Genomic DNA, 18,566 nt, shown 5'->3' with positions numbered 1-18,566 from the left:
CCAAAGAATATCAAGGAGAGATAGGAAAGTGTTCCTCAGCGATCAATGCAAAGAAATAGAGGAAAACAGCAGAATGGGAAAGACTAGAGATCTGTTTAAGAAAATTAGAGATACCAAGGGAACATTTCATGCAAAGATGGGCTCGATAAAGGACAGAAATGGTATGGACCTAACAGAAGCAGAAGATATTAAGAAGAGGTGGCAAGAATACATGGAAGAACTGTACAAAAAAGAGCTTCACGACCCAGATAATCACGATGGTGTGATCACTCACCTAGAGCCAGACATCCTGGAATCTGAAGTCAAGTGGGCCTTAGAAAGCATCACTTATGAACAAAGCTAGTGGAGGTGATGGAATTCTAGCTGAGCTATTTCAAATCCTAAAAGATGATGCTGTGAAAGTGTTGCACTCAATATGCCAGCAAATTTGGAAAACTCAGCAGTGGCCACAGGACTGGAAAAGGTCAGTTTTTATCCTAATCCCAAAGGAAGGCAATGCCAAAGAATGCTCAAACTACCGCATAATTGCACTCATCTCACATGCTAGTAAAGTAATGCTCAAAATTCTCCAAGCCAGGCTTCAGCAGTACGTGAACCATGAACTTCCAAATGTTCAAGCTGGTTTTAGAAAAGGCAGAGGAACCAGAGATCAAATTGCCAACATACGCTGGATCATCAAAAAAGAGAGTTCCAGAAAAACATCTATTTCTGCTTTATTGACTACACCAAAGCCTTTGACTGTGTGGATCACAAGAAACAAGAGATGGGAATACCAGACCACCTCTATGCAGGTCAGGAAGCAACAGTTAGAACTGGACATGGAACAACAGACTGGTTCCAAATAGGAAAAGGAGTACGTCAAGGCTGTATATTGTTACCCTGCTCATTTAACTTATATGCAGAGTATATCATGAGAAATGCTGGGCTGGATGAAGCACAAGCCAGATTGCCGGGAGAAATACCAATAACCTCAGATATGCCAATGACACCACCCTTATGGCAGAAAGTGAAGAGGAACTAAAATGTCTCTTGATGAAAGTGAAAGAGGAGAGTGAAAAAGTTGGCTTAAAACTCAACATTCAGAAAACAAAGATCATGGCATCTGCTCCCATCACTTTATGGCAAATAGATGGGGAAACAGTGGAAACAGTGTCAGATTTTATTTTTTTGGGCTCCAAAATCACTGCAGCCATGAAATTAAAAGACGCTTACTCCTTGGAAGAAAAGTTATGACCAACCTATATTCAAAAGCAGAGACATTACTTTGCCAACAAAGGCCTGTTTAGTCAAGGCTATGGTTTTTCCAGTAGTCATGTCTGGATGTGAGAGTTGGACTCTGAAGAAAGCTGAGTGCCAAAAAATTGATGCTTTTGAACTGTGGTGTTGGAGAAGACTCTTGAGAGTCCCTTGGACTGCAAGGAGATCCACCCAGTCCATTCTGAAGGAGATCAGCCCTGGAATTTCATTGGAGGGAATGATGCTGAAGCTGAAACTCCAGTACTTTGACCACCTAATGAGAAGAGTTGACTCATTGGAAAAGACTCTGATGCTGGGAAGGATTGGGGGCAGGAGGAAAAGGGGACGACAGAGGATGAGATGGCTGGATGGCATCACGGACTCGATGGACGTGAGTTTGAGTGAACTCTGGGAGTTGGTGATGGACAGGGAGGCCTGGCGTGCTGCGATTCACGGGGTCTCAAAGAGTTGGACATGACTGAGCGACTGAACTGAACTGAATGAAATAATGAAAATAATAAATAATATTTGAAAAGAAACACATTTCTTCAAAATGTTTTATAAAAGCATATGACAGAAATAAATAAATATCCTTTGCCACTGATTATAAAATTAGTTCTGTGGGGGTCATGTGAGGCCAGTCATTTTAGAAAGCTGAATTTTCTGCAGCTTAGCTTCTTTAAAAACACAGAAACTCCCTGATACAGCTAATAATTTGGGTTAGCATGTGTTTTGCTTTCTAACTACTTAATAACTAAGGATTGTCATGATGAAAACAAGGCATTATTCCAGTTTATAATATTTGCCCTTAGACTAAATTAGATCTCAGGTTTTTTTTTAGTTCTTTTGTCTGCCATTAATGAGTTTTGTTCTTCCTGTGTTGACAGATACCAACTTTTAATTCCTCATCTGCTTGAGCAATATTTTTGCAAGTAATTTTTTAAAAACACATTCTTGTCTTGCTTGAGTCAAAAGAAAACAGTAGATACGGTGGTTGTTACTTTATTTTTAATATTAAGAGTGCAGATTTACCTATATACTTCCAGACATTTTAATATTCTTCTTTAGAAACTGTAAGATGAGTTAAATTTTTAATTTATTCCTTAGAGAGTAAGTATCTTGCTTTTTCTATTTTAATACCTTACTTTTGAAATTCTGCATTCTGGCATCATACTAGAAAAAGACCCAGATTCTTCATGGCTAACTGCAATAGGATGTAGTCAGTGAAAGAGCCAACTGGCAGGATGGAAAGACTACTTAGAAAACAAGTGAAGCTGTCAAAGGAGACAAGTTGGATCAATCAAGTAATTACATGAACTCTGAAAAACTGATCTAAAATCACCATGGGACTTGATCAGAGGGCAGGAAATATGTTCAAGGATGAAAAGAATAGAATAGAACGACTCCAAGGTTATTATTATTATTTTTTTTACAGAACAAAAATCTTATGGAGATTCTCATATTCAGCTTCTCTGATGAAACAGGCAGGCTATTTTCTGCCAGTGCCTCAGCTTGTTGCTCAAGTCCTTCTCACATATTAAAGTTTTACCTTTCATGGTTCCCTTAGGAAACCATAAACAGGAATTCGGGTTTATCCAGTGTCTTCCAAAAGGTTTTCAGTTTCCTATTTGGTTGCATTTGTTCAGAAGTCTTCTTCCTGTCCTCCACCTAAGCCTATTGATGTTCTACTTCGGCAAGTTTATCAAATCTAAAAGGCTATTCATATGAAATGTACTCTTTTGAAAAATATATACTATGAAGAGAAAACACTACCAAGAAGACTATAACAGAATTGTGTAGTCATCAGTTGTAAGATGAATTGCAAGTTCAGAGATGTTAAATTGTGGGAAAAAAAACATTGTGCACCTTAGAATAGACAAAATGTAGCACTTTACAGCTTTTTCTCCTATCCCTTGAAAAAAAATCTGGATGTGTTTGCTTCTTCCTTTAAACAGAACTCACCATATTTTGTCCTATACTGTAATTTTTTTAGACTTAAAAAAAAATCTCATGTTTTAAACCATAAGTCACTTTAGCCAGGTCATATCTGGCTAATGCTAATGTTAAATTAAAAAGTGAAATCTCCACTTAATTAGATATCTTCAGGTTCTTCGAAAAGTAGATTGGAATAAATTCCACGAATGGTCAGCACTGGCAAAAGGGGGAGATACACTTCACTGAGGGCAGCTACACACAGTACCTTAAACTTGAGTAATAAATGGGAAAAAATCCAAGAATCGTAATGAAATTGTAGACTTAGAACTATCACTGGTATTCCAAGAAACTGACACAGGAGTTATGGTAGACAGCATTCTGAAGATAACCCCAGTAGCTGCTTCAGCCAGAATTTGCTAGTTATCAGAAGCGAGGGTTCTGGAGCAATAAAACAAAATAATAGCAGTCATTATTATGCTTTTTCAGTATCAGCAGTCATCCTGGGAATGTATTCAGAATAATGCAAGCTGTTTTAGATACTGAATTTCATTAAAAACAACAAGGTATGTAGCTGTGGGGTTCTAAAAATCTTCTAAAATGACCAGAGGAATGGATATCTTTTCCATTATAAGGAAAAAAATAAAATACACTCCTCTTTAGTATGGATAAATCTGATCTCAGGCATGTAGGATCCAGTTGTTATTGTTTAGTTCCTAAGTTGTGTCCCACTCTGCGACCCCATGGACTGTAGCCTACCAGGCTCCTCTGTCCATGGGATATTTCAGGCAAGAATATGGGAGTGGGTTGCCATTTCCTTCTCCAGGAGATCTTCCTGACCTGGGATCAAATCCAGGTCTCCGACATTGGCAGGCAGATTCTTTACCACTGAGCCACCTGGGAAGCCCCACGTAGGATCTTAGATTATGCAGTTAAAATAAAAGTAGAAAAGGATGAGATAAACACAGACTTATTCATTGGGCTGCAGAATTGAAAGGGACCCTATGGTTGCTGTTTGAGTTCTGCTGCTTGCCTCTTGGCTACTTAGGAGGTTCTAGTTAGAAAGCCTGTGCTTCTGGTCTGGAGGCCAAGGGAACAAGAAGATGCGAGAGCAGCCCATGGTTTGCCGCCCTTTGCCGCTTGTCAAGAAACTCAAGCTAAAAAGTTTGCCATAGCAATTCTCTCATTTGGGAAGTAGGCTTCTAGCTCTTCATTTGTCTGGTGGGATTAAGTATGGCCTGTTGTGACAGGTTTCAGAAACACATTAAGACACATGAATTGAGAACATTTATGCAGTGAGATGAGAACAACAGGAGTAAGACGAAGTGCCAGGGCATCTGATTTTAGGTTTTAAACTTTTAGCTAGGAGAGATAAGACAGCAGTTTGCTTATATTTGCTCCTGATTTGCTTAAATTTGCCACTAGAGTATATATAAGTTCCATGAGGCTACAGATTTTTGTGTTTTGATCACTACAGTATTCCCATCACTTAAAAATAGCATCTGGGACTCTGTAGGTGGGTTAATAGATATTTTCTGAATGGGTGTTCCATACATGATTTTACCCTTGTAACTTTAGTAAGGATCATCTTAGTCTTAGTATTTTAAGGAATGTTACTTAATGTTTACCTTCTTTAATGTGCTGATCTTAGAAATCTAGTTTTTAAAATATCTATAAAAATCAATTACTCAAGACCTTCTAATTCTATACACTTCCAAATTAACATTTTCTCTGATTTTGTTGACTCTAAAAAAACTGAAATACTACTGTTAAGTGGATCTTAACCCTTAGTGGTAAAGGTAGCACAATGTTATAAAAACTAGTTTTGAGAGTCAGTCTATCAGAAAACACTGAATGCACCTATTTATGATGTTGAGTAGTGAAAGACCTTTTTTTTTTAAATTTATTTTTAACTGAAGCATAATTGCTTCACAGTACTGTGTTGCTTTCTACCAAACATCAACATAAGAGACCTTTCCCTCCCTGAAATCCGTCTTTAAACTTGCACAGAAAAATCTGAAAGATGCTGTGCTGCATCTCATGCAGACATGCCAGTCACAGCAACCTTGGCCTATGTGCCAGTCAAGTGCCGTATGTGGGCACACACAGCAGGAATGCAAACAGTTTTGACAGTTTATTTAAGTTTCCTAAGGGTCGCAGAGTTGGACACGACTGAGCAACTGAATTGAACTCAACTGAACCTAGATAGCATATTAAAAAGCAGACACAATACTTTGCCAACAAAGGTCCGTCTAGTCAAGGCTATGGTTTTTCCAGTGGTCATGTATGGATGTGAGAGTTGGACTGTGAAGAAGGCTGAGCGCCGAAGAATTGATGCTTTTGAACTGTGGTGTTGGAGAAGACTCTTGAGAGTCCCTTGGACTGCAAGGAGATCCAACCAGTCCATTCTGAAGGAGATCAGCCCTGGGATTTCTTTGGAAGGACTGATGCTAAAGCTGAAACTCCAGTACTTTGGCCACCTCATGCGAAGAGTTGACTCATTGGAAAAGACTCTGATGCTGGGAGGGATTAGGGGCAGGAGGAGAAGGGGACGACAGAGGATGAGATGGCTGGATGGCATCACTGACTTGATGGATGTGAGTTTGAGTGAACTCTGGGAGTTGGTGATAGTCAGGGAGGCCTGGTGTGCTGCAATTCATGGGGTCGCAAAGAGTCGGACATGACTGAGAGACTGAACTGAACTGAACTGAAGCTCTGGTGAGAGGATCAGTAAATGAAAATATGCTATAAGCAATTATTACACTGAAAACCATCTTTGATTTCCCAAATATCAATGTTTAAGTGGCTCTTTTCCTTTTATTGATTTTAACCCTAGGTGAAATAGAATATCATTGTTTATCAAATAATAAGCTATAACTTTTTATTCCATTCACTTATTCATTAACCAAAGCATTTACTGTGTACCTACAATGTACAGGCACTATGGTGGCAGTGGGAATAAAGCAGTACAAGGAGGAACAGGGTCTGTGTGCTCCGAGAATGATTATCCCACTGAGGAACAACATTTAGATCAGAGTTTAACCATCTCACACAGAGAGTGATAGTGATGCGGAGTACATGGCATTCAATCTTAGATTCTTTTTCATTATTGGACTGACTGAAGAAAACAAGAAAAACAAAACAACCATTTCAAATAGGATAATATGAATGGGTGTATCTGACTTTGGATTAACCTTACTTTCTAAACAGTAGAAGGATTTTAAAGAGAAACTGGTAAAACTCCACGAAATGAGCACATATGATTTCATTTAGTATTTACAACAAAGAAATTTAAATAACATTATTTAATATTTAAATTTTATTTTAAAAATTACTTAAATTTAAAGAAGTTAGCTTAAATAATATCCCCAAGATTATACTGCTGGTTAGTAGTAAACCAAGAAACTAGGATTCAAAAGTAGGCAATCTGATTCTAGATTTCTACTCTTACCCCCTATGCTTGGTTGCCTAATTTTGAGGACTGAGTAAAATGAAAGAAACAAATTACAGTGGAAAACTAAAGTTGGAGAGAACCGACAAAAGCAAGTAACAAGAAGATTATAGTCTATGAAACAAATTTTAAAGTAAATAAAGCAGCCATTGTATATATAAATCAAAATAACTCATGGACTACACAATTTTAGAGACCTTTAATTTTTAAGGAAAACAAAATTACTAGCATATAAGTAATTTCAATATTTTAAGAAGGTTAAAGAAAGCTAAAGGTTTAGTCAAATTAACACAAGAGAATCCCAGGGACGGGGGAGCCTGGTGGGCTGCCATCTCTGGGGTCGCACAGAGTTGGACACGACTGAAGCGACTTAGCAGCAGTAGCAGCTTTGTAGAGAAATAAAAGAAGTCAAAAAGGGACTGTATGTATGTATTAACAGTAGTGGGCTGTCTATGAAAACCATTTTTAAAAACTGTTTATTTTAGACTGACGTATAGCTGATCAGCAATGTAAAGATAGTTTAAGGTGGACGGCAAAGGCTATCAGTCATATGCATACATATTTGTTCTCCGCCAGAGAATCACTTTGATTTTATTTTTTACCTGATGGAGTGATGTCCTGAAGTGTAGTCCAGTTTTCCAAATTTTTGTGTTCTGTAGCCATGCTTCTCCATGACATCCATCCATGTCGTGTAATTTGGATCTAAGCCCTTAAAGTTATTCCAAGATTCTGTTAAGTGAGTGAAGAGCCCACTCCACATGGCTGGTGGAAAAAAAAAAAAAATGGGATCAGTGTAAACAAGGCTTAACAATTTATTTTAATGACTGAGACAATTATACCAAGAGAGAAAAGAGATTATTAGTTTAGAGCTCAGGCTCTGCAATAAGATAAAACTGCATTAGGGGTTTTACCTAACATTTTTGATTGTTACCTCGTTTTATTAAGGGGAAAACTGAAATGAGTTCCTATTTCCACTTTACAGGTGAATCTCTAAGGCTTACAGGTCAGGTTGTTTAAGGCAAATAGATGGAATTAAATAGAAAGCCTATCTTACTTGAGTTTCTTTCAATCATAAAAAAAATCACTATGTATGTATTGGTCAACTTTCCACGCTGGTCAAATGAAGTACAGATCTCATTTCCCCAAAATTCCCAAGGATTTTCCTTGTTTCTTGTCTTGTTACTGGCTTGCCACAAAAAAGTTAAGTGTACTTTTTAAGTGTAATTTTTAGTTGTCTTCTCTCTTATTTTCTACAGCTATGATTGTTTAGTCAACAAATCTTTTCCTAAATATTAACAGGAGTAAAGGGAGAAATAGACACAAATACTAGGGGACTTCAATACCCCACTTTCAACAGCAAATAGATCTTTCAGACAGAAAATCAAAAAGGAAACACTAGACTACCTGTTAGAACAGATGGACTCAACATTTTCAGAACATTCCATCCAAACACACAGAAAGTACATTCTTTTCAAGTGCAAATGAAATATTCTCCAGGAATATCATATGTTAGGTCATACAACAAGACTTAGTAATTAAATTTACCAAGACGTAAATTCTCAAGAATTTAAGAAATTTAAAAATCAATCAAGCATCTTTTGTGACCACCATGATATGAAACTAGAATCAATTACAAGAAGAAAACTGGAAAACTCACAAATATGTGGAGATTAAGCAACATGCTCCTAAACAACCAATAGGCCAAAGAAGAAAAGAGAAAAAACTATTTCAAGACAAATGAAAATGGAAAAACAGCATAGCAACACAAATGGCATGCAGCAGAAAGCATTTCTAAGAGGGAAGGTCATAGCTATAAATACCTTGCTGTGGTATCAGTCGTAACGTCTCCTCTTTAATTTCTGAGTCCCTTCTATTTTTTTGGAATGTATAGCTAAGGATTTGTCCATTTTATTAAAAAAAAAAGAACTTAGTTTTATTATTTTTTCTGTTGTGCTTTTAGTCTCTACTTCATTTATTTCCACTTTGATCTTTGTTTGTTTTCTTTCTTCTACTAACTTTGGGCTTAGTTTGTTCTTTTTTAAAAATCACTGGCTCTGCAGCTATGTCCCAGTCATTGACCTTGGTCCTGGGGACACAAGCGTTAGTAAGGCCCCAGTGTTTGGAGCTTAGCTTTGCCTCATTGTTGCTGGTTTTGTGGGAGGGAGCATTATGGCTGTATATTGCTAGAAGTGTTTCACGGTGCACATAAACCTAATCTGACTGATTCAGCTCATGAAAATGTTCTTACTCTCTCTAGAATATGGTGTATACCTTAAACTAACGCAGTGCTTTATGTCAATTATTTCTCAGTAAAGCAGAAAAAAAAAAAAGCCTTTTCCTTTTTCTGTGTATACATGTAGTAGGGTTGAATCCTTTTCTCGTCTAACAAAATGCTTTCTTTTTTAAATTTTTTAAAATTTTTAAATTTTTTTTATTTTTTATTTTTTTTTTACAAAATGCTTTCTTTATGAGAAGTGGAATAGGGTATCACCTGGCATTGAATCCCAGCACTGCTAGACCTTTGATAAGTTATATAACCTTCCAGTACTTTAGTTTTCACCTGCAAAATGTTTATAACAACAATTTCCACTTTGTGACAATGTGGATAATTATATAAATTAAGACATGCAAGGCAATTAGAATATGGCCAGGCACACAGTAAGAATGCAATAAATCCATGTGAGTTTTTATTACGATTATTCCCTTCTCTTTGCTCAAACTGTTCAAAATATACTTCTTCCAGGAAAAGCATCACATTTCTGAAATCTTTAGAGTTCCTTGAGCACTTTTAAAATCCATTATCTCACCTGATGCTAAGAACAACCCTGCGAGGGACACAGCGGATACGGCATTCTGTGATTAGGAAACTGAGGGACGCTCCTGACATGGTCCATTGAGGACCAGAACCCAGTCCTCACCTCACCCTAGTACATTTCTCATTCCACTTGCTCAATAAAGAACAAAAAATGAACAAAAGTGTTTGTAATACACCTGGTCCTTCATCATGGAAACATCATTTATAATATACTTTAGGTTTCTTTTAATCATCAGTGATTATATAGTTGGTAGTGCTGAAAATGTAGTCACAAAATAAAAACGTGTGGCTCACATCACAAAGAATATGATGTCAGGAAGTTAACCGACAAACGAAAATCATTGGGCGCTATTTATGAGTTCCAGTGCAAAACATCATTAAGTGGAAGAGAAAGACAACTCTATCAGAGAACAGACTTTATAAAAATGTCAATTTCCTCTATTTTTCAGTTAGTCATGACTTAATATCACTGATATTTTCCTATTAAAACTGCCTATGTCCTAAATTACTATGATAAAAGTAAACAGATTTGGGATAGAAGTGAATTGAGACTGAAGGAAAAAAAATCTAATCTGCAATAATACAGAAAATTCCAGGTATACCTGAGAAGTTTTACTACTTTGTAGCTCAGATGCTAAAGAATCTGCCTGCAATACAGGAGACCTGGCTTCGATCCCCAGGTTGGGAAGATCCCCTGGAAAAGGGAATGGCAACCTACTCCAGGACTCTGGTCTGGAGAATCCCAAGGACAGAGGAACCTGGTAGGCTACAGTCCGTGTGGTCACAGAGTCAGACACGACTGAGTGACTAACACTCCTTCAGTTCAGTTCCTTAGTATACTTTACAGTTCCCTCCCAACTACTTATCTCTTACTGAAAAATTTAAATGGAACTCCTCCAGGAAATATAAGCATTTCCAAATTTGCCTGGAGAGTTGAGATTCTTAGTCACCAGTCAAAAGGAAATGAAACAATAATACTTGAACTAAACACCATTTTAGGTGATAAAATTTCTACTCTTAAAAAAGCCCAATACCCAATGTTGTTGTTTAGTCACTAACTCACGCCTGACTCTTTGCAACCCCACGGAGTTGCATGCTCCTCTCTCCATGTGATTTCCCAGGCAAGAATACCAGAGGGGCTGCCTTTTCCTTCACCAGGAAATCTTCCCAAGCCAGGGATCAAACTCACATTTTCTACATTAGAAGGCTGATTCTTTACCGCTGAGCCAAGAGGGAAACCCCCAATACCCATTACATACCCTAAACCACACCTCACATATATTCAAAACTTTTTATTAGATGCCAAATATGATTTACTATCCTATTTTGGAGTATAATCTTTTAAAGTGTGGACACATTTTCAGGGTGGGGCTACTTCCAGTAAAATCAAGCATGTTCTTACCTGCACGTGATGGACAGCAGATTGGAGAGTTTGTGTAGGCATTTAGAAAGGAAGTGCCATGTGCTTTCATGAAGCTGATAAAAGGAAGTTTCACTACCTGACTTCCTGGATAAAATGTTAGCCTTCCATCCTGGAATAAAGAAATTTAATTGTTTATGAAGCATTGATTACATCGCAAAAGAAGCAAAATAATTTCCTTTAATTTTAACCATAAAATTCGTAAGTAGTTGGGACTTCCCTGGTGGTCCAGAGGCTAAGACTCCATACTCCCAATGCAGAGGGCCCAGGTTTGACGCCTGTGCTAGGAACTAGATCCCACATGCCACAACTAAGAGTTTGTCTGGTGCAACTAAGACCCGGTACAGCCAAATAAATAAATATTTAAAAAAATTCACAAGTAGCAAAAAACTTCAATATGATCCTAAGAGCCTTCAAATAATGAAAACAAGTAGAGAAAGTGTTACCATTCTCTGGCTCATAATAGTGCAAATTCATGTTGTGTGAGACTTGGATCCATTTGAATACAGAAAATAAATGAAAGAAATTAATGGAAAGTTGGATGGATTGACTGAACCAATGTTTGTTGAGTATTTGGTATGTGCCAGGCACTATGAAAGATCTGGAGATACAATGGTGAATAAAAAGAGAGTCCCTGGCCTCATGAAGCTTATAGTCTAGTGGGAGAGGGAAAAAACATCAGTCACTCAGTTGGGTCCGATTCTTTTCGACCCCATGGACTGCAGCACGCCAGGCTTCCCTGTCCATCACCAACGCCTGGAGTTTACCCAAACTCGTCCATTGAGTCAGTGATGCCATCCAACCATCTCATCCTCTGTTGTCCCCTTCTCCTCCTGCCTTCAATCTTTTCCAGCATCAGGGAAACCAAGAATAAACCAAGAATAACTACAATACCATTACTGTGACATGGCCTTGAAAAAAATCTAAAGATAGAGAATAACAAAGGAAACCTTCTTGATAAGAGTGAACAGGGAAGCCTTCTCTGGTAAGTGGAGCTAAAGAGTGAGGAGGGTCACCCATTTAAATAAAGTAGAGACGCCTGCAGGACTTGAGTGGAGATAACAACTAGGCAGCTGGAGAAATGAGCCGGAAGACTGGAGAGATGTTTAGGTTGGAGATACCTATTTTGGAATTGAATTGGGAATTGAAGAACTCTTCTTGGTAAAGAGCAAACGAGAGAGAAAAAAGAATGTTCCAGTCCTGGAGTTATATCTATTGTATGTTTTCAATGTAGTTTTGTAAATAAAATACAGTTTAAAAGTGAGCGAATCCAAAATACAGGACATACCTACATCTTTGAGATGTCTGAGATTTCCAAATGGAGATATAAATTAGGGTACAGATAGGAATCTGGAGCTCAGAGAAGTCTTTCCTGGTGAAACAAGGCTTTAACATATTCATGGCATTGAAAACTGTGAGACAGTGAAATCTTTTAGGGGGAGAGAGAAAAGAGAAGAAAGAAAGAAGCCCTGAGGAGTCCCAGGTAAGAAGAGAAGGCAGAGGGGGAAACTGAGAAAGAATGACTAGTGAGGGAGGAAGATATCAGGAGACTGAGTCTCATGAAAGCTGGGAGGACAATGTGTCAAGAGAGAGGGAATAGCAGTGTTGAGAGGGTGTGTAAAGAAGGTCAGAAAATGCACATTGGAATTGGTGGCTGGTGACGCTGACAGGAGCATTTCCAATGGAGGTGTAAGAATGGACACCTAAAACAGAAAGGGAAGAGCGAATGGGAGGTGAGACGGCAGGTGAAGAAACCACTTCTAAGTAGTTTTTTTGCAAAGAAAAACAAAACAAAAAGAATGGGATGGCTGTTAGCTAATAGAGGGTTAGATACAGGAGAAATGTGGGATTAAGGTCAGGTTTTTTTTAAAAGATGGGGAAAGTTAGAGCATGCTTATATGTTGAAATGAATACCACTTCTAGCAGAAGTAACTGAATACTAAGCAAGCAACTCCTGATTTCCTGAATGACGAGCAAGGGAGCCCAAGACAAAAGTGCACACTCTACCCTTGTAAGAATTTCACTAAATCCATAAATTCAAACTCTCGGAAACTTATCTTGATAAAACCCAAATGCCTACAGGTCTCATTCCTCCAGTCTTTTGGACATGGGGGATGATAACCATTTGTGGCCACTGGCTGGATTCTAGACAACCCAGCCACCCAGGCTCATCCTTTTGGAGGGGTGGAGCAGGAGGTCTTGTAGCAGAAGCACTGGGATGCCATACAATTCAGACAGTGAGGCGTGGACTCCAAGCCCTGCAGGCTAGTTTCAGACGGGTGTAATGACCACTGAATGGATGCAGCAGTGTGTCTGTAATTCATGTCAGCAATTTCTTGACTGGTTTCATGGAAAGCAGGCTAGAAAGCAGGTATCTTTAAAGAGCAGAATGGCCAACGAGGGAGGGGATAACTACCTCACTTCGGTAAGTTTCTAGCACAGAATATGTAAAAAAGGTGGCCCATGTAAAGATGACTGCCTATGATATAAAGGCACTCAGTAAATATTCAGCGAGTGAAATGAAACAAGTCTTTAATTCAGAGCTGTATAATTTACAAAAGACAAATTCAATATGTTCAAAATTCAACATTGCATTTTTGTAAAAATAAACCTGGATTATGTGCATCAATGGAATGATTTATATTTGACTAAACTAGGTTCTGAGAAAATATTTAAATTATGCTACACATATTCTCAATGTCAAAAGCATACTAATACTTTAAATGAAGATCAAAACTATATTGTCAGAGAAGATATTGAACATTTCTAGAAGTTTTGGCTTTTTAACTTCATGTAGTTTTTACACACTAGCAAATACTTTAAAAAAGAGGCTAAAGTGGTACCACTGCTCATGGTATCGATGGGAGGTGGTTCACATAGTAATTCAATCTGAACTGAAATGTATCTTAACATGGTTAGCTGATGAAAACCACAGAGAGAGTAAGTTTCCCATAGTGTGGTACTGTAGTTCACAATGAATAGTCAGCCATAGGTCTAAGTACAGTTCTAGCACATTTTAGTTGGGAGAGAGAAAATCTTACAGAGTGGTTTTCAGAATAACTTTTATAATTTAATAATAGCCCATTTTAGTTTTCCTAAGGCCATTCCTACTGTTTAAACAAATAGAGTACCCTAAAACTAGGCATTTAAAAAAGAAAAAGAGACCCACTAATTGGCTTTCTGAGCACCAAAGAACTGATACTTCTTTTGAACTGTGGTGTTGGAGAAGACTCTTGAGAGTCCCTTGGACTGCAGGGAGATCCAACCAGTCCATTCTAAAGGAAATCAGTCCTGAATTTTCATTGGAAAGACTGATGCTGAAGCTGAAACTTCAGTACTTTGGCCACCTGATGAGAAGAACTGACTCTGATGGTTGGAAAGACTGAAGGCAGGAGGAGAAGGGGATGACAGAGGATGAGATGGCTGGATGGCATCACTGACTTGATGGACATGAGTTTGAGCAAGCTCCGGGAGTTGGTGATGGACTGGGAAGCCTGGTGTGCTGCAGTCCACAGGGTCACAAAGAGTAGGACACAACTGAGTGACTGATCTGAATTGAACTGAATTGGCTTTCTGCATAAAAGTGCCAGAAATGATACCAATTGCCTTTTGCCTTAGTTTTTGAATTCTGCTATTATTCTTGACTCTCCTGGGAGGCAGGCATTTCCCGCCTTGGGATGGATAAGCTTTTTGGTAGATATAATTCTGTGATCTGGATTGCTCTGTCTAGAGCCATGACTTGGTCCAGTTCAGTTCAGTTGCTCAGTCGTGTCTGACTCTTTGCGACCCCATGGACTGCAGCACACCAGGCTTCCCTGTCCATCACCAACTTCTGGAGTTTGCTCAAACTCATGTCCATCTAGTCAGTGACACCATCCAACCATCTCATCCTCTGTCATCCCCTTCTTCCACCTTCAATCTTTCCCAGCATCAGGGTCTTTTCCAATGAGTCAGTTCTTTGCATCAGGTGGACAAAGTATTGGAGCTTCAGCTTCAGCATCAGTCCTCCCAATGAATATTCATGACTTGGTATACAACTCCTTATTCTGGGCCAGGGAAAACCAGTGAAGTTTAGATTTCAAGACATCAAGCTAATGAAAGAATATAATAGTAATCTTAACTGTCGGATTTATTATCAAGCAAGACTGTTTAGAGCATTCTTTTCAGATCTGTTCATCAGACTGAATGAGAGCCTCACTAGACACTGCTACAGAGTCCTGTGTATAGCACTCCCGAAACCTCATGAAAACTACAAACAGCACAGGTGCAGCGGTGAAGGAGGGAGGCAGAGAGGATGCTTACGCCTTTACACCTTTAAGAGTCAGGCTGAAGTATTTATTTTCTCTTTTAAAAAATGGGTTTATTAAGATATAATTCACACATCATACAACTAACCCATTTAATTTATACAATTCAGTGGTTTTTTAGTATATTTAGAGAATTGTGTAAGCATCATCACAATCGATTTTAGAACATTCTCATCATGTCCAAAAGAAACCTAGCATTCCTTAACTGTCACCCGCTAATCCTCCTGTTCTCCCGAATCTAGGTAATTGTTGGTCTGTCTCTAATTTTTGTCTCTGTAGATTTGCTTTCTTTGGACAAATGGAATCATACAGTATGTCGTCCCTTCTGAGTAGCTTCTTTCACTTAGCGTAATGACTTTAAGTTCATCCATGTTGCAGTATGTATCAATACTGCATTTCTTTGTTATTGTTGAAAAATATTACTAAATTTTATTTGCCCATTTATCACCTATTATATATTTGTTTTCACTTTTTGGAAGTATTAATATTTATGTACAAGTTTTTCTGTGGACATATGTTTTTTATTTCTTTTGCGTATATACCTTGAAGTGGAATTGCTGGATCAATGTTAAACTCATGTTTAACATTTTTGGAATTGCTAGATCGTTTTCAAAAGTGGCTGCACCATTTTACCTTCCCACCAGCAGCACATGAAGGTTGCATTTCTCTCATATTCTCCTGGCTCTAGTGTGTCTCTGATTATAGTCATCTTTGCGGGTGTGAACTGGTGTCTCATTGTGGTTTTGATTTGCATTTCCATAATGATTAACAATATTGAGTATCTTTTCATATGTTTATTGACTATTTGCATATCTTCTTTGGAGAACTGCCTGTTCAGATCTTTTGCCCACTTTTAAACTACCTAAGGGCTTGCCAGGTGGTGTGTGTGGTAAAGAACTGGCCTGCCAATGCACGAGACATAAGAGACTCGGGTTCGATCCCTGAGTCAGGAAGATCCCTGGAGCAGGAAATGGCAACCCACTGCCTGGAGAATCCCATGGACAGAGAAACCTGGCAGGCTACAGTCCATGGGGTTGCAAAGAGTCAGACATGACTGAAGCGACTTAGCATGCTTGTAAACTACCTAATCCAAAGTCACAGATTTATTTGCCCCCATGTTTTTTTCTAAGGATTTAATAGTTTTAGCTTTTATGTTTAATTCATCAGTTCACTTTGAGCTACTTTTTAAAAATGGAGTGAGATATTTTGCATGTGGATAATCAGTATTCCCAGCATTATCTGTTGAAAACACTATTCTTTCCCCATTAAATGGTCTTTGCATCTTTACTGAAAAATCAAATGGGAGTTTGAGAGTTTATTTCTCTACTTTCAATTCTATTCCATGGATTTATATGTCTATCTTTATACTGGTGACACACTATCTTGATTGCTATAGTTTTGAAGTGAAGGTAAGTTTTGAAGTTAGAAAGTTTAAGTCCTCCAATTTTGTTGTTCTTTTACAAGACTGCCTTGGGTATTCTGGGTCCCTTGAATTTCCATATGAATTTCAGGATGGCTTTTTTCTGTTTCTGCAAAAATGTCATAGTGATTTCTGAAGAGATTGCATAGAATTTGTAGATAAATTTGATGATTATTACTATATTAACAATATTAAATCAATTTCATAAACATAAGATGTTTATCTAGATGTTCATTAATTTCTTTCAACAATATTTTATAGTTTTTCTTATAGTTCAGTATAAGAATTGAACTTCTTTGGTTATATTTAATCCTAAGTATTTTATATTTTGGATACTATTTTAAATAGAATTATTTTCTTAATTTTTAGTTTGTTCATCAATCAAGGGTATAAAAATACAATTGATTTTTATATATTGATCTTACATCCTACAGCCATGTAGACTAACTTATTAGTTCTAAACATTTTGCAGTAGATTCCCTAGGATTTTCTTTATACAAGGTTATGTTATCTGCAAATAGAGACATTTTTCCTTTCCAATCTAGATGACTTCTATTTCATTTTCTTGTCTAACTCCCTTCCTAGAAAACTGCCAGCTTAACTGCTGAATAAACACAGTAAGAACAGACAGTCTTGTCTTGTTCTTGGTCTTTGGGAGAAAACATTCAGTCTTTTATAGTTGACTATAACATTAACTGTGGATTTTCTGCAGATGTTCTTAATCAGGTTGAAAAAATTGTATTTCTACTTGGTTGAGTGCTTTTATCATGAAGGGTTACTGAATTCTGTCAGATGCTCTTTCTGCATCTATTGAAATGATCACCTGTTTTTGGTCCTTTATTCAATTAACATGGTCTATCACATTGACTAGTTTCAGACATTAAACCCACCTTACATTTAGGGAAAAATCACATTTAGTTACGGTATATAACCCTTTCTATATATATCTGAATTTGACTTGCTAGTATTTTCAGGACCTTTTCTTCTATATTCATGAGATATTAATCTGCATCAAAATTTACATACACACATACAGAAAAATCTATGTGCTTATACTACACTAAAAACAAACAAACCCCAAATATTTCAGTCATCTTCGGAAGTTTCTAGGATATTGTGACATAACACGCAGATTCCCTTTAGAGTGAAAGATTGCCTCTGCTGATGGTAGTTTGTCTTGCTCCAAATGGTGCCCCATTCTGGGTGCATTCCACAAATAATGGCCATCCAACATGAAAGGCCTGGTCTCCTCCCCCAAACTGGAAACACTTTTGAAGCATTAAACTGGTTGAGAACTACGCCCAAGATCAGCTGAGGCCTCCACTGGGACAGTGGCAACAGTCAGTTCTCTTTTTGCACGATCCTGCTTCCTTCCTTTCCCTTTAATCTCAAGGGCACTGATAATAAACTCATTCTTGTTACTCTCCAAGATTGCCTGTTAGGATCCTAAATTTAGATAATCATAAAGATTACTTTAAGTAATAATCTCAATAAATTCTAGGGGTATATCCAGATTATGTAACTTTAATCATCCTGGGTTATTTTATGAGGAAGGCAATACAACGTAATGATTAAAAGTGCTCTTTGCTGCCAGACATACGTAACACCAACAATCTATCTGACCACAGTGACACCCTGTCATAATAAACTAATATTATAGTTAGTAAGCAAACATTTGTCCAAGCAGTAGTTTTAATATCATGGATAATACTAAAAATATCAGATAATGTTAATATTTGTATTCTTTTTAGTTGATGGTTTGGGAAAGTTACAAAAAATGTTTAAGTCTGGGATTAAACAACAACAACACCACATACAGGCATACAGTTTATCCGGAATATGGGCGAATGGTCAAATTATGTCAACTAATGAATATAAATCAGCACTAACAGGATTATCAGACAACTGGGTAATAAAAGTACGTTGATCGCTGGAAAGCTAACAGGCTTTTACGTTGATGCAGAATGTTATTTTTCCCCAGAAGT

The 18,566-nt window shown here is 37.7% G+C and overlaps 1 protein-coding gene across 1 annotated transcript in view; it reads right to left on the bottom strand.

Annotated features, from left to right (window-relative positions):
- The window catches only part of ARSK (arylsulfatase family member K), a 56,134-nt gene that overhangs the window by 37,088 nt on the left and 480 nt on the right, over positions 1-18,566 (bottom strand). The window contains exons 2-3 of the mRNA XM_015096202.4: positions 10,837-10,966; positions 7,222-7,381 (exon numbers count right to left, since the gene is read on the bottom strand). Of these exons, the coding sequence (XP_014951688.1) occupies positions 7,222-7,381; positions 10,837-10,966 (290 nt within the window). The remainder of the gene's footprint in view (positions 1-7,221; positions 7,382-10,836; positions 10,967-18,566) is intronic.

This window comes from Ovis aries, chromosome 5 (genome assembly GCF_016772045.2).
Source record: "Ovis aries strain OAR_USU_Benz2616 breed Rambouillet chromosome 5, ARS-UI_Ramb_v3.0, whole genome shotgun sequence".
In the NCBI taxonomy this organism is placed as follows: domain Eukaryota; kingdom Metazoa; phylum Chordata; class Mammalia; order Artiodactyla; family Bovidae; genus Ovis; species Ovis aries.
Note: the sequence above shows the minus strand (reverse complement) of the source record. Positions and strands in the feature narration are given on the sequence as shown.